General features: G+C 44.5%; 1 protein-coding gene across 1 annotated transcript; it reads right to left on the minus strand.

Annotated features, from left to right (window-relative positions):
* Positions 1–1,047: 1,047 nt before the first annotated feature.
* Positions 1,048–23,989, minus strand: lrrc52 (leucine rich repeat containing 52). The gene is made up of 2 exons (XM_023404466.2): positions 20,762–23,989; positions 1,048–9,007 (listed from the first exon to the last, which is right to left on the minus strand). Exons 1-2 carry the CDS (start codon positions 21,408–21,410, stop codon positions 8,670–8,672), a joined length of 987 nt encoding a protein of 328 aa, XP_023260234.2. The 5' UTR covers positions 21,411–23,989; the 3' UTR covers positions 1,048–8,669.
* Between the last annotated feature and the right edge of the window lie 371 nt (positions 23,990–24,360).

Here is a 24,360-nt window from a genome sequence, read left to right on the forward strand (position 1 = left end):
CATTCTTACTATATTCTAATTCTTGATAGAAATGGTAGAAGGAGAGTGGAAAATGTTGGCCGATTGAAACGCTTCCTGGTCCTCGTTTTTCTGCCTCAGTGTGTGAGTGTGACCTGGTGACACACTGAGCTGTCAGGATCGATTGAGGCTCCTCGGAGCTGGCAGCGGAGACCGGGCCTGGCATTCTGGCATCGGCGTGCCATGTCTGGTCTACCATCCCTCCTTCGGAAGCCCACAGCCACAGTGACGCACCACTTACCACGAGGAGCTGCAGCACACACTGCACACACACACACACACACTTTGTTCACTTGAACAAACACGTGCAAAAACACACACATTTTACACCATTAGCTGGGCTGCCAGGCTGAACCCTCTCACCTACAGAATATGCAGTATATGGATACACTCTCCTCCTGCGTGTCACTCTCTCTACCTCCCTCTAGCTGTGTTTTTATTATTTTTTTTCCCTCTCCCTCTCTACATTAAGTGCCAAGCGAAGACGGCTCCACTGCAGTATCTGACCCATCCTGGCAGAGGTGAAGTTGGATAATAAAACCGCTGTTCCTGCCAAAAAAGACAAGAGGAGATAAAAGAGGGAGGTAAAGCAAAGGAGAGCAAAAGATAAGACAAATGAGGAGAGAGAGGAAGAAAATAAAATGAGAGAAAACAGGAGAGAGAAGAAATACTGGAGGCATGGAGGAGGCTGAAAATTTTGACAAAGGGAATTAGAGAGGTTGAAAGATAAAGAAAGACATGAAAAAGGGAAGAATTGTAGTTCAGGGGTGACAAGGTTTGCGTTAGGTTGCAGGTGCAGCATTATGCACCTCTTTTCTCTTCCTCTCCCACCCCTCCATCCATCCCATCTCGAGTGCCAGGGCGTTGGTGCAGAGGCTAAATCAATCACCTCTCTGCCCTCCTTCCCTCCGTCCCTCCATCCACACATTGTGCTGACATAGTAGGTGTACTTTTTCACATCACTGTAGGACACAGAAAAGACCCAGAGGAAACACACTTATAAAAAAAGAAAGAAACCACAGTTGTTGGTTAAACATCAGTCTATCATTTTAATAATAGTAAAAGATAAAATGGTACTTAATATAAGTTACTGCAGTTTTTAAATAGCCAGAACCGCTAAGTCATACAGAAGCAAATTCTGTGTAGATTCATACAATAATAGTCTGAGTGTGTTCAGTGTGTGTGTATGTGTGTGTGTTTGTGTGTAGGAGTGTGTAAAGCCAAAGATGAGAGACTAGAAACAGGAGAGCTACGGTAAGTCAGACAACCAAGATTATAGCCCAGTGATCATTAACAGACTGTTGTGTTTGTGTGTGTGTGTGTGTGTGTGTGTGTGTGTGTGTGTGTGTGTGTGTGTGTGTGTGCATGCATAGACCCCATGTAATATAGGTCAGAGACCCTCAGGTGCGTTGCTGCTGAGCGTGGTGGTTGTGTTTGTGTGTGTGTGTGTGTGTGTGTGTGTGTATGTGTGTTTCTACTGTATAGAAAGTGTGTCACGTTCATATAATTATGAAACATCTGTCTCTATCCTTCTCGTGACCTCTGACCTCTGCGTCTCACTCTGCTAGTTACAATCACGGCATGTTGGAAAAGGCGCTTGTTTGTCACTTTTCACACCTCACACTTCCTGCATTAAAACCACAAGAACTACAACTAGTTCTGGCTCATTTGAAGAGTTTCTTTTAGCTTATACATACAGAAATATACAAATGCTGCCTTCACTTCCAGTTTGAATCATACTATATTGACTTTTCTCGGATGGACAGCGAGACTGACAATGATTGTTTTCTCCTTTACAGTACTGTTACTTACTGACTGGCTTGTTTCACATTTTACAGTCCACTCAGTATTTACTTTTTCCTGGAAAGGTCATGCTTTCAAAGCTCCTCGTTAACACTGAACACTTTTTCTTTTGTTAGACGGCCAGCGTTGAGAAAAAATTACAGTAACTTTATTTGTAAAAGCTTTGGGGGGGGATGTCCACTGCTTGCCCTGATTAACGTCTTCTTTGCAGGAGTCAAACATTCTGGATCTCTTACACGGAGGTGGCGACTGCATAGTTAGCAAGACCAGTGAAAGATACCAGAAATTCCCGTTAAGTCTGACAATTATCCTTTCTACTCTAGCATGGTCGTTTAATGACGGTGTTGTCCTTCATGGTACAATCATCTCCTCTCCTCTCAGGCTCCTCTTAACGCCATTCAAGGGCAAGCAAGCAGAGGGAATCCTGCTGACAGCCACACTCTCCTCTGCTCCCTCACAATGTCATTTACAGAATAGCTTTTATGCTAGAAAGCGTGTATCTCTATGTGTGTGTGTGTGTGTGTGTGTGTGTGTGTGTAAGGTCTCAAAGTGGGGTCACGCTGAAAGTGATGCATAAACAGTTGTTGCGTTTTTGACTTTTCACCTCTCCTGCTTCTGTTTGAATATCCCACACGTGTGATTTTCACCTCCTAAGACAAATGAGACGAGAGCGCGACCTTTACCCTGCTGTAGATCGGGACGTATAAAGGAGAATCTAGAGACATGAGCTGCTTCGAAAAGAAGGCTCATCGTTACCCCTGGAAGGCTGTTTTGTGCTCTGTGTGTGTGTGTGTGTGTGTGTGTGTGTGTGTGTGCAATGATGGGATGTATTATTGACTTATTGCATTAGATGGTCTCTGTGCTTCATGCTCACGCTCTAAGATCGCCCTCAGAGAAATAACGGGATCAGACCGAACACACACACACACACACACACACACACACACACACACTCACTCACTTACTCACAAACACGCAGTAGTGGTTGTGTGAACACAAAATGTTTTTTCTCTAGCATTGCTGTTGTGCTTCTGGGGTTTTGTGTTCTTTGTACTGTATACATTTGCCATTCCTGTCTGTCGGTCTACAAGCCAAGTCAGTCACTTTCTCTGTCGATGCGTCCATCTGTCTGTCTGAAAGCCTTCCTGTCTCTCTCACAGGAAGCTCTCAGAAGCTGTAAGATCCAGCAGGAAGAGTTTCGAGGGCCGCGTGAAGGATTAGAGTCCGCTCTCTGCCAGTGGTGTGAGCAGAGCGACTGAGCAGTTGGCAGCACAACTGAAATTGAAGGGAGGAGGGGGGAGGAAAGGAGGAGAAAGTGGACTGTGAGCCAAGCAGGTGGGAGCAGGGTGCGAGGACAGTTAAAGAGGGGAGAGAATACATTCACGTGGGCATTCACTGAAGTCATCTATGAGCCTCTGCTTCCCGCTCTAAGCCCCTGACCTGACCTGTATCCCGGTGCCCACTTTCTAGGTATTGCGTGTTTTGTGGTGTGTGTCCACGTGTCACATCTGTGAGTCATATACACATAACAAGACAGACCGCGTCCAATACAGGAAATCGACTTATACAAGTGGACGCAGCGAGGCTCAGGGATGACCGCGGTCCATGAGAGTGTTTTCTCTTTGCTTTGTGTGTGTATGTGTGTGTGTGTGTGTGTGTGTGTGTGTGTGTGTGTGTGTGTGTGTGTGTGTGTGTGTGTGTTAGTGTTTGAGAATCTCTGAGATTGCTTTTACCTTCCTCACAGAGTGGAGGGTATCTGTGGAACTGATCTCCAGGCTACTGCAGAAGGTGCAAAATGCACACACACACTTACACACACACACACTTACACACACGTACACACACATGCACCTGCACACACACACAAACACACACACTCACAGTAAGGACAGACAAGTATTGATATAAATGGACGCTTGACGTAAACTTAAACTTTTAATCCTTAGCTTTGAGTCCCGGTTAATGTGGTGACACCTGTGGTTACCATGGTGACATCAGTACGACCTTCCCTGAACAGCTACTCTGTCAGACATGCAACAGAAGGGCAGCTGGTGTATTGGTACGCTGTATGTTTACAGCACAACCAAACAAGCTCATGTTGTTTTTATAAAGAAGTCAATAATAATTGCAACCTTCACAATAAAAGCCACAAGTTAAATGCTTTTAATGTGAAGCAGCAGCAGGAACCGTTATGTTTGTATTCGCAATAACTTAAATACAGCTCTGACACCTTGTTTTGCTGTATGGGGCTGTATTACACACACGTCTCATTGTATCCCTCCTTTGTGTGAAGGCAAGCTGGACGCAGCAAGTAAATGGCAGACTCTGCCACTAACAATAAAAGCTTCTATATTGACAGGTGATTACAGAATATAAATGGCTATTGCTGACTAAATGAAAGCCTTTAATAGTGTCGTAAATGGGGCTTGTTTTCATGAAAGTCTCAAGGATTAGAACTTTAAGATGATGAATGAATCGAACTACAGATGCTGTTTAATACCCAGAATGAATGTATCTCATGACTTACTATCACCACCGATGTATGAGTAAAAAAAAAAGAAAAGACAATTAAAAGATTTGCAGATGTGTTAGTGGTATGAAAATTCTTACAATATTTAATTGAGTAGTTTTTATTCATGTAAGAATTCCTGTTCTATTACAGCACAAGAATTCAAGTCAGTTTTTTTCAGTATTAACAAGTAAAGTCTTAGAAAACTACTTTTCATCCATTTGTCATCCTTAAATTCTTTATTTCTTATGATTTATGATGTACAAAACTAAAGACAGCTCTAAAAGAAACGACAAACAAAAAACATAGTATCGTGTATATCAGCAGGTATTTTGGAATCTGTATCACTATCAGAACGCACACACAGACACACACACACACACAGACACACACGCACACACACACGCACACATAAAATGAGGACTGTTCAGTCTCTGCAGTTCTGTTGCCTTTGAGGACATCTGCAATCTGCAGCTCTAACAGCGAGCCAACACAGCACCCTGATCTCTGATCAGCAGGCTAATGATGTTTTCTCCTCTGCGTAATAATGTATGGATGGACCACACACACACACACACACACACGCACACACGCACACACACTCACAGTCACACACACACACAAACAAGTGTCAGGACATGACAAGAGGAGGGGAGAAGTTAGAAAGCAGCCCCTCCCATATTCATCATGACTTGCTTACGCCAGCTACATCCAGAACACCGCCCTCGGCAATGATTTTCTGAGCAACAACACAATTTTTTTGAGCTCCTCTGCCACAAAATGTTACGCTTTCCTCCAGCGTACAATAGCTGCAGTGACTCCTCTACATCAACATTCACATCACATCTTCCGGCAAGTCACTAATGTAAATATTTCTCAAAAACGTCTACCCCCCCTCACAGCATATCACACCCTTTGACACCTCCTACATGTGTGCACAAACACACACACACACACAAAACTCAAGCCCTCTTCGTCTTAGATCAATGATATTTTTACTCCGTCCTATGTTCTGTCCTGTGACGAGTTAACACCAGGATGGCACCCCACACACACACACACACACACACACACCGAACACACACACACACATACACGTATATTTAGATACACACTGCTCACATCCTTTTGGCACACTGACTGACTCCGCTGTCCTCTGACCTACTGTTGGTTGAGGACTGACATTTTCTGTCCGCTAAACGGACTGACATTCAGCCGAGCAAAGTAGCTGTGCTCCTTCCAAACAGGAAGCGTTATGTTTAGGGGTATGTTCAGGTATGTAGCTGTGAGGTCACGCTCACGTAGGTCAAATGTCTTTTTATGAATATGATGTAACCTAAGAAGTATTGACACCAGCAGTCTGCAGGTCCTTTAAAGCCTCTAAGCTTCCCTTTGAACAAATGATCTGATAATGACAGCCTAAAGATTTAACAGATAACTTATAGGTGCAGTGTGTGTGTGTGTGTGTGTGTGTGTGTGCTGGCATTGTGTGAAAGCTGATAACAGTGTCAGATTGAGGTTGGAGGGGAGGATAAGAGGGTGTAGTGAAGCATGGTAAGAGAGACCAAAACAGGAGTGTTAATGTTCTCGGGCCTGCGTCTCTGACTTTAGCTGTGCCCTTGAGTTTTATTGTGCATGTGGGTGAGTCTGCATGCGTGTGCGAGTGTGTGTGTGAGGGAAAGAGTGAGCAGATTCTTGTGTTTGAGTGAGGGAGGAAGTGTGTGTGACAGATTTTGATTACAAATTACCCTCCTATAATAATATAAAACAAAAAACTGTTATCACTCTTCTGCATCCACCTATAGATATACTGTCATACAGGTGATCATAAACCAAGATGGAAATAACCATAAACATGCACACATGTAAGCACAGACATACTCATTGACACACACACACACACACACACACACATATACACACACACACACGGTCTGCCAAACCCTCTAGAGAGTTATCATTTAGTCATGCCCATTCATCCAAGGCATTTAAAGCCACTCAGCTCAGAAATTAATAAAAGCCCAACTATCAATCAGTCTTTCAATAAAGCTGCTCAGTACATCAGTCAGGATGAATTCCCGCTTCTGATGGTGACCCCCGCTCTTCCTCCACCCCACCTCTATCCAGAGTTTGTCGTTTATCATCTCTAACTGCCCATCCGTCCCGTGCCGGACGGAGCGGAAGCGGATCAGGATGGAGGAGGATCAGTCTGGGCTCATGAATCACTCGTCCATGCTGCTCACAGAGATACTCTGTGATCGCTCTGCTCCACTTAAACACACACACACACACACACACACACACACACACACACACACACACACACACACACGCAGTCACGCATACATGAACATACACACTACTACTACTCCTGAGGCTTACTTCCACACTGACAGCTGGGAAATAGACTGCGGTCTGTATGTGCACGACTGTAACATGAGGTCAGCCGAGCGAGGCTTCCGGTCACATAGTGTACAGTCATTGTTAGCTATATGACTGACTCAATCACCCTGACGCCGTCTTCATGTGCAGCCACCATGAACCTGCCCCACTTCTACAACTACAGCAGGTTTTGAAGACCAAGTAGAGCGGAGTGAGGAACTACCGCAGAGCGGCTTATAGTGCAGGAAAGCGTGTACACACAGAAACATGAAGATAAACATACACACACACACACTACACAAAAGATATGATACAGTCACATAGTGTCGCTATAGGTAGACTTCGTCTGCCCATCCTTCAAGGCGGATGCAGTGTTTCCCTGTGCCGTGGAAACAGCGTATAAATCATGACATACATGAAGCACGTGACCACAACTCCTCATATTCACATCACACGCAGTAAATGGAGATGCGGCTTTCATTTGTATTTTCTTTTGCTGATTTTCTATTCAGTTAAAATTTGTGCTACATTTGGATGCAAAATTGAATTGAATTAAAAATGGACTACTGATGGGGGTCACCGGGTGTTGCACCTGTAACAACACCCAACAGCGATGTCACAGAGTAGTGACACACTCAGGGTGTTACGCTCCTTCTATATCACAGGAGGGTAAAACCAACTGGAAGTCGGCAAAAACAAGATTTTCAGAGGGGTGTCAAGTTGCTCTTTAAAAGGTGCCCTGTGGAGTTTGCTTGTTAACAAAGACAATTATGTTTACATTCAGAACTTATCACATAAATGCATTTGTTTGTTTCCTTGTAGCCTTTTAACAAAGCTGAGTTTTGAAAGTATGTTGAAACTAACAATCATGTCTGTTAGATGCTACAATGATTCTCCTCTGACTGTCCGTCAGTATCAAAGCAGAAAACCGTCACTGTCTCATACCAGTAGGGCACAAGATACAAACATAAAGGAGACCTACTCACCAAATCATTGCTCCATAGCACCACTAGTATTCAAAAACTCCACAGGGTGCCTTTAAACTTCAAAAGTAACATGTTAATCCCACAAGCAGCTCCAAGTCCCCAAACTGTAAGGTTATATTTGTTATTGCAGTCCATTCTTAGTTTTACATTCACATTATTTTGTCATTGTCTTATCTGTTATGACCCAAAATGTACTTTTGCTTTTTCTGGACAGATTCTGTCTATAAGAGACAACAGTGACTGTTCACTATTTCAAGTGAGTTGCCTTAAGGCATTCAGGAAAAACACATTTTAATACTGATACTTACTAGATTTCCCTTTTTTTTTATTGTAGCAGAGCTAAGGCATCACTCTCTTTGTGACTCCCAGTATCTTCTAATGTATTTGGCATGGATGTAGTCAGTGTGTGTGTGTGTTTGTGTGTGTGTGTGTGTGTGTGTTTGTGTGTGTTTGAATGTGTTGCTCACATTGTTATAATTATCATTTTCAGGGTGTTACTCAAGAGCACTTCACATAGTATACAGGTACATCCGCCCAGTCAGAGAATCCAGCTCCATAGAGTATCTGTGCTGAGACAGGCAGTGAGTGTGTGTGTGTGTGTGTGTGTGTGTGTCTGTGCATGTGTGTGCGTGCATGTGTGTGGGTAGCTGTGTGTATGGGGGTTATTGCTCTCAGTAATCTCAGAGGTCATTCTGTACTCCTGAAGTGAAGGCATAGTCATCCTTATTGCTGTCTCTGTCTGTCTCTCTTTCTCTTTCTCTCTCTCTCTCTCTCTCACACACACACACACACACACACACACACACACACACTTTCTGTCCAATATGTTAAAGAGCATATTGCGATATCTAACTCAAAGAGAGACAGTCAGATCTTGGTTCGTTGCAGAGCCTTTGGTCTCAGAGTCCTCTCATCACTTCTGTTTCCTCCTCTCTGTCTTTCCTGTTCTCATGTTCTTCCTCATCGGTCTGTCACACCTGCATGCCAGGCTTGCTCAGATCCCCGTTCCCTTGGTTCCCTCCTCCTCCTCCTCCCCCTCCTCCGCCCATCCCTCCTCTATCGTCCTCGTCATCGCTGTCCAGCTCCTCGCTCTTCCGCTTGCTGTAGCGCTCATAGAGCACCATGAGCACGCCCATCACCCAGGCTGACACCGTGCCGGCCGAGAAGATGACGAAGCCGATGGCGATGAAGAAGAGGTAGTCCCAGTAGCCCAGGCCTTGGTGGCAGTCTGCCCGCAGCTGCATGCCGACTTCCGCCAACCGCTGGCCTGCCAGCTCTAGGGGACTGTGGCAAACTGTCTGGCCTTCGTCTGGAGGTGAAGGAGAGAAGAGAGGGGAGATAAGTGAGAGAGACAGGAGATTAGTGAGGAAAGATGTAGTATAAAAGAGAGCAGTGGCAGAGGATGCCCAGTATATATGGTTGAAGATGAAGGGCATCAGATGGAAGAGAAAAAAAACGTAATTACTCTAGAGAAAAAGGTGTACAACGAACAAAAGCCAGGACCCACACACACACACACACAAAAAAAACACAAGTCGTTAAGAATGCAGTGATAACCTTTGTGATAAATGATCCCAAGAGAAACTATAGATTTCCTCTGAGTAAAGTAGGTCTTTGGTGTCTAGGACATAGCAACATTATTATGCTGCGCACACACATGCGCGCTCACACACATGCACCAAAGGACGACTACATTTGACTGCAGGCCTCTGACACATCAACTGTCCCACCCCCTCGTGCACATCACCATCACACAATAACAAATCAGTGTGCAGCAGCGCAGAGATAAGGAGATGAGTGTTTTCCATGACAAAACATCTGCTGTTCATAATGAGGATGATGATAATCAGCCGGGACGACTGTCGACCACACGGAGAGGCTGACATACCAGCGAAAACCAGAGCTTTGAATACAGTGAAGAGCTTATTTATGGCGTCTGATCCTTTGCAACAGAGAGGTCAAAGGCCAAAGTTGGAGTAGCAGCTTCAGTGCTTTGCTCATAAACAGTTGGGTGCTGCTCGACATGCCCTGCTGCATGTTTTCATTCTGCTACAGTGACTTTGCAGCATTAGCATATACAGTACCCTCACGTATTTTAATTAAGATGAATGCAGCGTTCAAGAGAGAAGAGGGTGGGGTGGGGCTGGGGGGGTGGTGTGCTCTGTATGTATCTAATGGTGTGATCAGAGACAAGAGGAGAGCAGGATACAGTATGTGCTGTTTTTCTATCAGCTCATCTGACTTCATCTCTCGTTACCAACGCCGCTAATTCCCATGCTCTTCTTCTCCCACTTTCCTCGCATGCTCAATTTTGCGATCCAAAAGAGAAAGGAGTTCCTTTTTTTTCCAAGCTGGGAACAATGTGAGAGATGAGAAGGCCGAAAGAGAGATAGACAGGCGGATTGGGATGGCACTTTTCAAGAAGGAAGTAAAGGAGCATGAAAAACAGACGGAGTGGGGAAACAAATGCACAGGCGCAGAGAGCATTTCGAAAATATCCGCATGCACACACACAAAGGAAAGTACAGATGAAGTGAGCCTGACCTCAGACGATGAGAGAGGAAGCAAAGGAGAGAAGTGCATCTGGCTGCAGTCCTGCCCTCTGATGGATTAATGCTGTTAACAATGTTAATTAAACTGCACTCATCTACCAATAAAGCCAAAGGTCTGAACATGGAAATGAGGGATGGGGGAAGGATGGTGAGAATAGTTGGATATGATCTATATTTTTGAGACCGCTTGCCAGGGCTTCACAAGAGCAGCAGCAGCAGCATTGGTTTAAGAGAAGAGCGAGAGGAGGCCTGTTGTGAGACGGTGGGTTATGAAACCAAAGTGTTGGCCTCAGAGCTCAGTTTGGTATCTGTACATACAGTACACATCACACAAATGAACCTAATCCCTTTTCACAAGTCCTTAAGTGCATTATTCTTCTAATATCTGATTTAGGCCCGAGATAAACACAGGACAGATTAGTCTGCTGAACAGATTACTTCCACTGTATGTCTGCAAAGGTTAAAAATACTCATTCAGCCTGCTTGGTCTTCTGAAAAGGTTTTACATCCCTGCAGAGGAAAGAGTTCACAACAACAGGGGGTCTGATAAAGTTCACGATCGATACGGACTTATCGATCACCTCACCAGAGGGTGTTGTCTCAGACTTGAGGAGACAATTTGTGCTGATGCTTTTGTCAGGTTACGTTGGGCCTGTCAGAGCAATGGATTGAGACACGATGGTGGTGTGTGTATGAATGTCCTGAGAAGTTAGAACAGGTCAGTATCACACCCAGCGTCTGCAGATTGACTGCGACTGGAACAGATGGTTGTTTTAGTGTGTATGCATCTGTTTGTCTGTGTTCAGCTGACAGCTTTCCCTGTCCAGGTAGAGAACGCAGGTGAGGCCTGGGGACATTAGGTTATTAAGTGAGAAGGCGACATTATGTAAGTCATTATAGTGATTAGTGATGTGCTGCGATTGCTGCAGTTATTCAATAGCAACAGATGAGGTGAGCGAGTAAACACACTCAGCAGACACTTTGTCCTACCCCAGTTTTAACAGTCCCTCAGCAGAGGCTTCCCCAAACTGTCATTTCATATTCCCTCTCCTCTTGTCTCCTCTCACTTTCACTGTTCCAGCACATTTCCTCAAGTGAAAAAGGGAACAAAATATTATTCTATTCTGTCTCTATCTGTGAAATTATGTCAAATGTCTTAATTCAAACACAGGAGAGGATAAATGAGGTGCTAACAACGAGAAATTTTAAAATTATGCACAGGTATCATAAAGCAATGCAGATTCAAATTTGGGACTAATGGGTGATAATTACTTTTGGAAATGTAACAATGAAGCAGGTGCCGTCCTCCATTTAATGTAGAAACGCTCTTTTGTTTCTCCTTTTAGGAAACCGGTTATCCAAAAGTATTGGAGAGTGGCTGCAGAAACCAGAGACGGGTCTCTTTTACCAGCAGGTATTATCAGACTCTATGGCCCCTTCAAGGATTATTATTCTCCACCTTTGGAAGAGTAAGACAAAGCCTTATTTTGCCGAAGAGTTGAACTGAACGATGGAGATCTCTGTGAGATTTGGACTCATTTTCTTATTTATCAAGAAAAGAAATGGAAGTAAATAGTTGTGATATTTTTACTGTGAGAACGTGTTGCCAGTTCTGACTGTTCTGTTATGTGCTTTTTGATAATTTACTGTACATTGTTGTCTTATGTTGCTTTAGCCGTCTTTATATGTTGGAAAAAAAACAAAAAACAAAAACAAAACTTGAATAATATGAACTTCCTTACGCTATCTCTCTCGTTATTTTTTTGGTCTTTCTTTCCCTCCTTGTAAGGCCGATCAGTTGAATGGCCTTCCCTCTGTCACTCTCTGTCACCATCTGTGACGGCCTTGCCTGGCTAGCTGATCCTTTCTGTCTCATTAAGCTTGCTTCCAGTCTGAGTTTCTTGTGTGTGTGTGTGTGTGTGTGTGTGTGTGTGTGTGTGTGTGTGCGTGTGTGTGTGTGTGTGGTGAGGTTGCTGTCTATCACTTCTTACAGTACAAGATTCATGGCTGGATGCTGGAACAGTGAGGTGCAATCAGCGACTGTACAAACACATACAACAGCAAACGGGTCCGTCAGGGTATTTGGATCTCATCTGTCCTTCCTCCATCACTGTTTCCTGCACTTTGCCACAGTTCAGACTTTTTTTTACACAGGTCCCGGATGCGTATTACTGCTGCCCGGTGTCCTGTCAAAGAAAAGCACGATGAACGCCAAGACACATCTCTAAAACAACATTCAACCAGAGATTGGCAGGTGAAGTTGCAGTTACAAAGCTGCTTCAAGCCCAGGTCAAAATGAAAAACCTTGTCTGTCACCCAAAGGCTGTTGATGTGGAGAAAACGTCTCTGAGTAAAAGATCAATTTTGGAGTTAGAGATGTCAGAAACTTTCTTACAGATCTGTATTAAGGATCAGTATGAACTATATTAATCCTGATCCTTTTCTCAACCATCAGCTCTCACTTTGTCAGTATGTTAGTGACATTTTGGAGGAGTCCCACTTGACAAAGTGCTGCTGCTTCAAGTGCTAAATGTGATATAGACTATATCTTCTTCTGCAAAACAGTGGCTGCTGCAGCTACAATCATGAGCTGATGTTAAAACAAGCTAAATTGCCAAACTATTGTAACTGTAACTGTGGAATCAGTGAACTGACTAAAAAGTGTGTGTTATACTGTAATATTTACCTTAAGTTTGTTTATATGAACGAAACAATTAGCCGCCATAAGCTGCTGGTCATACCAGACCGACCAGGACTGCGGCGATTAAATTAAGCGTATTGGATTGAATAAATGCGCTTAACTTCTGAGGAATTTAACTGATTATTTGTATGTGGAAGACTGCGTAATCTCTTCTTCCAGTAGTTACATAGTCTGGCTTTAATGCAGAGTTGTTTTTATCAAACATACTGTATTTAAATCGTGTGTGCAAATGTCAGATCAGAGCTAAATATTGTCAGATTATATATGAGGACTATAAATAAGGTATAATGTTTCTTTGTCTACCAAACGAGAAAGAAAAAGCTTCTGAATTTCACACTGTAAATATTGTTTTCCATTTGCCATCGATCGTTTGCGGAGAATTCATGACTTTCTCCTGTAATCAGAGGTGAGAGAAAATAATTTGAGCATTATTGAAGAACACAGGACAAGGTGGCAGCCAGGATGATTCAGGCTCCGTTCAGTCTCTCTCCACCGTCTGCTTCTTTGTCACTCAGTGTTTTCTCACTCTTCCCATCACTCAGGCTGGAAAACCACTCAGACATCATTCTGGCAGAATGCCCTTGACATTTTCAGTGTTTGTCCCTGTTTTTCACCAGCACAATTTCTTTCACCGAATCTCGTCTTTATTAATGTATTCCCGGGCATTTTTAGTGAGGGATAATACTCTGGTATGCCAATATTAAAGGCCCAATAATTTAGGGATTCAAATCTCTTTAATTACAGCATCTAAATTAAAGGTACTGGTGTTTTTTTATCATCTCCAGTTATGACTCTGTGTTTGAGCTATAACAGAGCGGGAAAAACCTCCTCAGCAGATTGTGCATTTCTGTGGCTGCTTATGAGGCACTAATTCAAACAAGATATTTGATTTTTTTTTTTTATGTGATTTTGAAAATCTATCCATAAGATTGTTTAAGTGAGTACTGGTCAACATGAGCTTTAGCTTTGGTACATAGAATTTAAAAACTCATGGATGTGCAGCACTCATAATATTATTCTGTAGAAGGAGACAAGTACCCCAGGAACTAAACACTTAGAGAGAGAGAGAGTGTGTGTGTGTGTGTGTGTGTGTGTGTGTGTGTGTGTGTGTGTGTGCGCATTTGAACCTCAGAGAGAGAAAGTGAAGCAGGGGGAAGACGTGTGTGTCCTCTTTGTTCCTGCAGAGTATCTGCAGCCCTGAAGAATTCACACTTTTTTGCATGCTTGCTGCACTGCAGTTTCCATAATTCTTCACCTTAAATAAGCACTCGCTGGGAAATCCTGCAGCATAAGATAGATGCAGCGTGGCCCCCCACTCTGCCCTCTTTATGAGTTACACTGCTCCGAAACCAGCAAACATTAATCTTTGGCAACAAACATCTCCTCTTGCCCTGCACTTAGACCCCGGTATATGGTAGTTGGACACGATGTCACTATTGTGAAGTTCTCACTTTCTCTTCAACCAGCTGGACGGGAAGGAGAGCACGGTGGTCCCCTGTCTGCCTTCACTGTGCTAAGACCCGTCTTGTTGCAGCGCAGGGCATGATGTCATTGTGTTGTAATATTTACCAGGGTTGTGGTCAGTGGTGACAGTGTGACACTATGCAGGCTGTGTCGTGAAGTATGAAGCCCTGCAGCCCTATAACACACCGCAGGCCAGATGCTGTATGGAAATAAATAGTACTGAAGAAAATAAACAGCTGCAATGAGAGGAATACACACATGTAACACTTAAATTATTTACAGAAATAGGCAAATACAAAGGCACACACTGAAGCTACAACCACACAGTGCACGAGACACTCACAACTTACGCACAAAGGCAGAGTCTCCCGGGAAATGCGAATGAAACTACAGGGTGGTTCAAAAGAGAATGCATAAGTGAGCAACCCAGATAGCACAAATGTTACTGTTTATGTTTGTGTATACATCTGTGAGATTTCACCCTGTGCAGAACCCTGTGTGTGCGTGAGTGAGTGGCTGCCACTGCGACTGGGTGATGCAGTCTCCGTGTCAAATAATCAGTTGGATGGTTTCCAAGCTCGGCACTGACACACTGACAGAGCGCCAGGCTCGTCACCTCCCTGGGTGAGGGGCTAGCGTAGGGGAGAGACGCCACTGAAAAACATTGCAGACTGTTTTATGAACTTTGCTCTGTTTTCCTGCAACTCCCCCCCCCCTCTGCTGCACGACGCATAAAAGAGCAATGAGCAGCAGAATGACAACAACACCGGTGTGTTTGCACCGTGAACGCAAACATAAGATTAGACGCCTGCGGTTTTGTAGGGTAGCAAAAAGCAGGTATAATTTATGCATTTCACACACATGCATGCATGCGTACAGTATGTTCACATTACACACATACGGTATGAACCTGCGGGGCAAAGAGCATGTCCCGTGAACTGGGAGCAAAGCTATTTATAAGCAGATTAATTATGCCAACGCATGTGGTAATCAGTATGGTTGAGGTCTCATATAGAGGGGGAGGTGGAGGCTATAGACACAGGAATCCCTTCAACCCTCCCCAAATTACAGAGAATTAACCAAAGCCTCCTGTTTAATGTCTGACTACACACTGTGTTTTACATGCAGCCAGACGACTAAACAACCTCACGTGACACCTCTTTAACCAGCAGCCCCTCTGACTTTCCCTGCACAAGGTTTTCAGTCTCTACCAGCTCCTGTGCAGGCGCTCTGCAGCTGACTTTGACTTCCGACCTCCCCGTGGAAGAAGCAGGGTAATGGAAACAGGATCTGAGTTATTATTTATGAATCCATATGTCCATATGATCAAAGGGGCTTTGATGTCCTTGTTCTTGTTGTCAGCAGAGCCCGGTAAGCATTGATTTGGTGTTTTTGCAGATCAAAAGACGTCTGTGAGTAGAAACTGTTAAAAGTTTGGGTACAAAGCTTTTTTAGGTACCTAGGAATTCCAAATGTGATGTGTGAATAAAATATCATTTGTTATTTCATAAATTATTTCCAGATGGATATGAGACTTGGATTGTCCTTACTTGAACATCTCAGATTTCTGCTTTGCCTCTCTAATCTTTTCATTTGTATTCTACAGATTTTCTTATATATCGTCTGTCTCATTTTAAGAATTTTTTTTAAAAAATCAATTAGTGATAAATTTCAATAAGATTTGCATTCTGTCTCAAATTGTGAACTTGGTACGTGACAAAGAAAAGTTTTAATCCAATAAACTCAGTTTGACAGAGACATAGAAGTTTCTCTTTTCAACCTAATTTTAAGGATCCCCAGATATCTTTTAACCTGTAAATGTCCAAAACTGTTCTTATGGGGCGTTTATGATAAATGATGTGAGACTTTTAGGACCCTCCTTCACAGTGAAGCTCAAATAGCTCACCGTTTATCCAGCTAAACGCATCATACTGGGGGTCGGCGAAGACTAAGAATAGCTGACCTTTTCTCCATCACATCCACTAGGGCTGAATAACACACGCCTTCACACTCCTTTCCCTCTCAAATACGGCATTAGTCAGATTACCACCATCCTCCTTTCCATCATTTCTCCGTATGATCGTTTCTTCCTCTAGCAGCGGATGAGTGGAGAGAGAGTGAAGGTCAGATAGCAACAGCTCTCTCTCTCTCCTTTTCCATCTATCGCTCCGTCTTATCAGTCATGCTCTCTTTATCACCTCCCACTTTTTTTATTCCCACTCTGGCATATTAGCATTTATTCTCCCTTCATGTCTCCCCTTCAGCCTTTATCAGTCCATTTCCTCCTTCTTCCACATCCTTCCATTTCACTCCGTTTTGCTCCGTCATCTTCACACTCTCCGCTCTCTTTTCCAATTTTACTCTCTCGTCTTGTATTTTGTTTGGTCGCAGACGCGCGCACACAGCCGTGCACATGGACTCGCACACCTGAGCTGCCTCCCCTCTGCGCCTCAGGTGATCACATCACAAACACACCCACACAAGCATCACATCAATCTTGGTTTCAAGCTCACACCGCGAAGGGGACATAAAAATACATACAGGCGACGCTACTAAACAAGTAGGCTGGTTGAATTCGATATGCTTCTCCGCACCAGATGGGTCTGAGGAATCGTTCCAGCTGATAAATAATATATCATCTACCTGTATTAAATTGAATCGATGCCTCCTTGTCATAATGAATGTTTTAATGGATTTGAGTGACAGATCTGGGGCACAGACGATTGGTAACTCTTCTATAGTCTGACTGTTTTTTATTCCCCCTCTCTGTATCCAAAGTCCATCTTAATCTGTTTGCCTAATTTCTCAGCCCTCTCTGCCTCGGCTCATCTTTCTGTCCTCTATCCTTTTGTCACGCTACTTCAGTTGGTCTCTCTGCTCGTCTCATCTCTCAAGTAATCTACGATTCACTTTCATGAAAGACAAATCAAATCCAGTTGCTGTGAAAAACTGGCTTCTTTCTTTTATTCTTCCTTTCTTTGAACCCGTGGCCTCTGTTCCTCTCTCTCTTTTTATGAATATTTAACACTTGCCCTGTGTGTGGCCCTCTGCCTTGGCTCTTTGCCTAAAGTTTGTGCGCTGTCTGGGCCACCAATGAGCAGCCAGAAATACTTTGCCCCAACGCTGGAGCCATAACAGCACCAACTCTGCCAGCCCAGGACAAGCCACTTACATTCTGCGAGTTTAGCCGAGCAATTTGTCGGAATCGACCTACAGCAAGCACAGCAGGTCGTTCAACAAGCTGAAATCCCATTACAACAAGAGAGGAAATGAAGGTACATTCCCCAAGTTCTGATAATTGATAGAGAATATTTAGGTGCTCAGGAAAAGGAAAGTTTGAGTTTTTGGAGCATATTAAGAAAGTATAGATATACGGTGGACAAACTAATGTAAACATTTTATAGAAAATTACTTTTACTACAATATAATGTCATTACAATTACAAATAAACAAGCCCAGGTCAAATAAGGCTTGATACAACCCAGCAGCATTTGTCTACAAGGACTTCTGACATTTAACATGTTTGACATGAGAGTTTTCAAAGCAACATGAGACAGAGAAAAGAACTCCAGATCACCTTTGACCAAATGAACAGCGGTTACGGGAGCTATTTTTAAGTTTTTCTATTGCTACATAGCATTAGCATTAACCGCTGTTTACTTATTTGTCTTGCCAGGAGCTTCTCCCATTTTTGCATTTACAATATAAGAGGATATATAAGAGCAGCACTACTTCTTCAGGGCAGTCTGGACACTGACTCAGTACCAAAACATAGCGAGACGGGCCGGAGCTAGCCGGTTAGCATGCTAACTTCAGTTAAAGAAAAGAAGTGATAGAAATAGAAGCAAAATGAGTTAGTATTGACCTTGGTTTCCACAACTGGAGACTTCTCTTGGTGAGTAACAGAAGTTTGATGCTAAACTTTCGTGCGGCGTTTCTTCTAGACTGGTAAGTAAACAGAATATTTTGTACTTGACTTATTGTCTCTCTTTCTTCTGGCCAGACATGGCTTAAATGCACCTGCCAACCTCGCTGTTTACCCAAAGCCACACTTTGACTTTAGAGGCTGTCAGAGTCAACCTTTGTCACTGACACATGGCAGGACACAAAAGCAAAGTGGGTGACTTACTAAGACAGAGAAAAACACAAGAAAATGCTTGTGTCAGACATAAACACTGACTCTGAAACAGAAAATGAAAAAGAATTTTATTTAAAAGAGTTTTCTACGATAATCAATATTGTAATTAAAAAACACACCATCAGCAGCAATATCAACGGTTCCAATGATTGAAGATGTTGCACACACACACACACACACACACATACACACACACACACACACACACACACACACACACACTTACTTGCATACACCTGATTCATACTCACACTGAGAGGTAATGACAGCTGGAATCTCTGTACATTGGACTCAAAGCCCTGCAGTCACATCAGAGGCCATGCATGACCAAATAAACACACTACATGCTCTATCACACACACACACAGTGTGTGAGTGTGTGTTGCTGTAATGTGTGTTCCTAAGGAAGTACAGTCCAAACTCCTCTGGTCACATTCATAACTCTTAAAGTGTAATATGTATGACAAATTTAGCTATAATTTCATAGTCACCTGCTGGAATTTAAACCAGCACAGCGGTGTTCATGTTGAATGCACAGTGGCTTGGCTGTGGGTGTTTTGTGTTGTGCCACTTGGGATTCAAAAGCACTTTTCTCCGAGTATTTGTCTGATATTTTTTTTTCTTGCAGAAATGTATTTGTGTGGAAACTGGTGAGGTAAAAAGCAGAGCAGAGTGTGCACATTAAGTATGTGTGAATGTGTGTGTGTGTGTGTGTGCGCGTGTGCGCTCATGCATGTGTGTACTTCAGTGTGATGTGAAAGTGAAGGTGGATAACAAGTTTGGGGAGCATCTGTCTTCAAGTGGCCTTCCTCTCAAGCTCCTTGTCCCTTAATCTCATTCCTGCTCCCCACAGGACCTGGCCCTTAGGGTCTCTCCTAACCTCCAGATCACACACTGACTCACACTCACTGAGTGAGTCACTTGCGTGCACACACACACACACACGCACACATGTACACACGTACACACTGTCCTTAACGGGAGCATATGAGTCCAGCTTTTTTGAGCACCATCATTAACCATCTGGACTGAGGGGCCAAAGCATACGGTGGTGGGAGCGCCAGCACACCCAGGTGCATGCTGTGTTTGTGTGTGTGTGTGTGTGTGTGTGTGTGTGTGTGTTTGCAGACAGGAAGGGGCAGGCCAAAAAAAAACAGGTACAAAAGGACACAATCATCCTCTCAGCATTATCTCTGCCCTCAGGACCCAGACGGACGACACAGTGTAAGATCAATTGGATGTAAGCTGACAGATACACACACAGACAACTATAATAAGCAAGACCACATTGTTACAAGACCTAACCCAGTTCACCTGCTTAGAACTAAGCTCAATTAACATTTACAAGCAAAGATCATCTCGGCTTGTCCTCTCTGAGAAGGTCACGAGGCCCGTTTTGGAGATTTCGTGGGTCGGTTTAAATCAATCCTCCACCATTTACAGAAAGGACGGCTGAGGTGGCTGTTGCTTTCCAACTAACTTTCACGCCAGTCTGCTGATTTGCTGGGGTAAACTTGAGACACTACTGAGACATGAAGGGCAGTTTGAGGGGATTGTGATGCAGACAGGAGCAGGGGAGCGAACTCTTCAGATTACTCTGACTCTGAGGTCAAACCATTAGCTCTGGAGTCTTAGTGCGTGCGTGCGTGCGTGTGCGTGTGTGTGTGCATGTGTGTGTGTGCGCAGAGAGAAAAAACTGCGTCTGACTCTGCATCTGTGCACATGTGGGGGTGCCATGGAAGTGTGTTTGTGCACACATATACACAACATAAAAGGAAAGCGATTGTGCAATAAGTGGCCCACCATCAGGGACTAAACTGACCAAGCTGCCCACAATCAAATTATCTAAATGAGCTGATGTGACAATAACAAATGATAAGACCTTGGAGTGTCTTTGGCTCATAGTCTTATAGCGCACAAACTGTTTGTTTACATGCCAGGAAAATCCCACTTCCAGAGCCAAACAAACAAGAGACCACCTGCAAGAAATCTACCTGCTGCACCTGATCAGGAGCACAGTGTGGGTTTACAGGACACATTCAGACAGGATATTTTTATTATCATTATTATTATTATGAGCTGCCACTGCCAGAACAAGTCTTTTAAGGTAATCTAAACAGTAAATAATCATTTACTCAATCAGTTTTTGACAGTTTAGATCAGCCTAAATGTTCCTGTGTACATCTCTCAGACCCCAACCATCCTCACCTTGGAATTTGAAGCCCTCTATCTGCACCCACAGGCAGAGGTCCTCCGTGTCACAGTCGCACCTCCAGGGGTTGCCGCTGAGCCCCAGAGAGCGCAGAGCAGGCAGGGCGATCAGGCTGCTGATGTTGAGGGCCGTCAGGTTGTTCCGGCTCACATCCAGCACCTGCAGAGCCATGTTCTCCGAGAAGGCATCCGAGTGGATCTCCCCCAGACTCGGGTTATCCGTCAGCCGGAGCATCACCAGAGACGCCAGGGGCCCGAAAGTCCGGTCCTCGATCTGCAGCAGGGTGTTAAAAGACAAGTCCAGGTAAGCGAGTTTGCGCAAGTTCCCGAAGGTGGACTCGGAGATCTCGGTCAGAGAGTTGTTGCTGCAGTCCAGATAGACCAGATCGGACAGGTAGTTGAGCTGCAGCGCCGGCAGGTCCCCGATACGGTTGTTGGAGATGATGAGCTGCCGGGTGGCCAGAGGCAGGTCATTGGGGAACTGGGTGAGCTCCTGTCCGGCGCACTGGACCACCAGCTGGTCGTCGCACACGCATCTGTCGGGGCAGCCGGCTGTGAGAGCCGGTGAGGGGGCCACCCCCATCACGAAGATAAAGAGGAAGAGGAGCCGGAGGGATTGGGCGCTGGGCTCGGGCAAGAGACGCATGACGAGGCCGCCCAGAGCGTCATGAACTCGGGCTGAGCTGGACCAGGACTCCCCGGCGCTCTCCGGGCATCCTGCATGGGTCTGAGGAGCTGAGAGAGAGTCGAGATGGCTTCTCTGGGTGACCGGCTGTCGCTGCCTGAAAGCCTGGCTGCTGTTTATATCCAGCCTCTCTTTCTCTTTCTCTCTCAGAAAGACTATCGGTCAGTCACTCACACGCACTCTGGCGCGCCACGCACGTCGCCACAAGACATCATTTCAGAAGGTGACCGAGAGACGCTTATCGCTCTGTGGGTGAGAATCGCGCGGCTTACCGGACTTTGTCCCGCCAGAAAAAAACACGGAACCACTGAACGTTGTCGAACATCCTCTCGGTGACTCATCTTTGTGAATTAGTTGTCGCCGGCGGAGTGCAGTGTTTTAGTTTCCAAACAAATGCCATGACTTGCGCAAAATCCCTGAATCCTGGATGTAGACTCCTCGGAATCTTCTCAGCAGAGACGCAGCCCGCTCACATATGTCCTTGACTGTGTGAGTGTGTGTGTGGGGGTCTGATGTACCCCACTGTCCGGCAGACCAGAAGCGCTGTGGAGAGTGCGTCCTTCCCTCCACTGCGCTCAGACAGCTCTGTGTGACTGTGGCTCTGTGCTGCGCTGTGGCGATGCTCTCTCGCTCTGCGCTCCCTCCCTCTCCGCCTCTCCATCCGCGCTCACACTGCAGCTCTGCACACACAGAAGTGGCTACTGTTTGTGTTGTGTGTGTGTGAGTTCACAAGAGTGTAATTTGCAGTGGTGGTGACGTCACCAGGTGTTGCTCCCTACAAAAGAAAAGAGTCAGACAAACTCAAAGAAGTTAGAGGAGGGTCTCTATCTCTCTCCCTCTCCCTGCGCGCGACTGCGTATGTGTATGTGTGTGTGTGTGTGTGTGTGTGTGTGTGCGCGCGCGTGCATAAAAAACAAGTCACTCTTAATCTTGCCTGAGAGTAGTAGCCTCCTCGCCATGCACAGATTTAACAGGCGTTATCTCATGTGGTCCAGTGGCTAATTTCTCCTCTTCTGTCCCCCAGCTGTTTGTTGACAACATAATGCATTCAAATTGGACTCTGTGCTACTCAGTTATTAATCGCGTTTTTTTGGCATCCTCAAAGTTTAATTTAAGAAGGCAGTGAAGTCACACATTCAGCTGTCTACATCTGTGCGTTTGTCTGCATATTGGAAGGAGGCTGACATGCTGTTGACTGTGGCCACTTGTGTCTCATTACTGTGTCATTCAATAAAAGAAGCAGTTGAAGGTAGACTTTTGAAGTAGTGACAAAATGAAGAAATATTATATCGTTATGCCAAGTGGTGGGATAGTTGTCATCCTAACCAAAGATTTGTCATGCCACCGTGCTATGTGTGTCAGAAATAAGAATTACGCTGGTAAAGAGGTAAAAAAAAATGTGAGCATGATTACTGATCAGTGACCAGCTACACTTTTTGTATACAAGATGCATTTCAAGCCTGTTTCCTGCAGAGGTCACACAGAGGTCATTGGTCTTCAAGTAGCACCTAGTGCTGTTTTCCCAGATTCCATGAAATTCTGATTTAAAGGAACAGCGTGACATGTGGGGACATACATTTCATGGCTTTCTTGCCGGGAGTGAGACGAGGAGATCAACACCAGAATTAAATCTGGCTAAGCTTTGTACTGAAAACTGGGGGGACAACTAACCTGGCTCTTCTCAGCACCTATTTGATTAACACATTATATCTCCTTTATTCGATCCGTACAAATACAGAAGTATAAAAGTGCTGATTTTCCATTTGCAGGCATTTTTGTGACTATCTAACTGGCTGATAACTCCTGTGCACAGATGTGAGATTGGTGTCATCCCATCTTCTCCTTTAAAGAGGTGGTTTTCAGGTCTAGGACCTTATAAAGGGGTTGCAAGGTGAAACTAAGGAGCTGTTAGATGATTACTGGCTTAGTGAACAATAAAAACTAAAAATCCTGCCACATAAAATGACATTTTCTTTTTGGACTTTTCTCTATACGCAATACTTTTCTCATGAAATACTGTTTAATTTTGCCCCTTTAATGTTTAAAAAGGTTATTCAATTGAAATAATCTGAGAAGAGAAAATAAGTCTTCATCTGAAGTTCTCACTCCTCACTGATGAGGGGACACAAGTAGACACAGCTTCATACTGAGGGTTCACATGGATGACAGGCTGAAAAATATTACAGATCTGACTCTTTCATTTCAGAGTGTGGCCAGGCACCGATATCTATCTTCAGTCTGATGTATTATTATGGAAGAAAAGCTCGGCCGAGGCCAGAGCAGCCTGGGGGAAAATGAGCCTATTTGATCAGTGTCGGTTTCTGTCTGCCCCCTCTGTCATGGGTTTGCTGTCTAAATGGCTCGGCTGGATCGTGTTCGCAGATAACTGCCTCGGTAAAGCCTGGCGATCAGCATCATTAATGTAACTTTTCTCCCTGACTGCTCCAAACGGTGTCAGCTTCCAGAGGTGCTTGTGTCTATCAATGTGCGCGTATGTGTTTGTGTGTGTGTGTGTGTGTGAGTTTACACAGTTGCGTCTCATGGATACATGATATTTGGAGGTTTTATGTTGTATGTTATGTGTGTGTAGTACATGTGTATGTGTCATGACTGTCTGCATGGATGTGCCGTGCTTTTATGATAAGATACAGTATGTGCGTGTGTGTGTGTGTGTGTGTGTGTGTGTGTGTGTGTGTGTGTGGAGCATGTGGGCCAGGCTGAGCAGGGAAACATCTTTATTTTTTAATAAGGGTTTGTGCAGTGTCAGCTGTCAACTGCCAGACGTTGGGTCTGATCCCCAACCCTGAGTGGGGGGGTGGAGGGGTGGAGGGGTGGAGGGGGCACCTCTGCCATCAGTGGTGTCACTCACCTTTGCTTCATACGCATTACTTCACAATTTCTAGTCTTTCTT

This window comes from Seriola lalandi, unplaced genomic scaffold (assembly GCF_002814215.2).
Source record: "Seriola lalandi dorsalis isolate HSWRI2012SDOR001 ecotype SW California unplaced genomic scaffold, Sedor1 jcf7180002054244, whole genome shotgun sequence".
In the NCBI taxonomy this organism is placed as follows: domain Eukaryota; kingdom Metazoa; phylum Chordata; class Actinopteri; order Carangiformes; family Carangidae; genus Seriola; species Seriola lalandi.

Excerpts from the sequence above, each read along its gene's own strand:
- lrrc52 (XM_023404466.2), bottom strand. The coding sequence starts at position 21,410 with ATGCGTCTCTTGCCCGAGCCCAGCGCCCAATCCCTCCGGCTCCTCTTC. Across the intron at positions 9,008-20,761 it reads AGAGGGCTTCAAATTCCAAG|ACGAAGGCCAGACAGTTTGC; the intron begins GTGAGGATGGTT and ends CTTCACCTCCAG.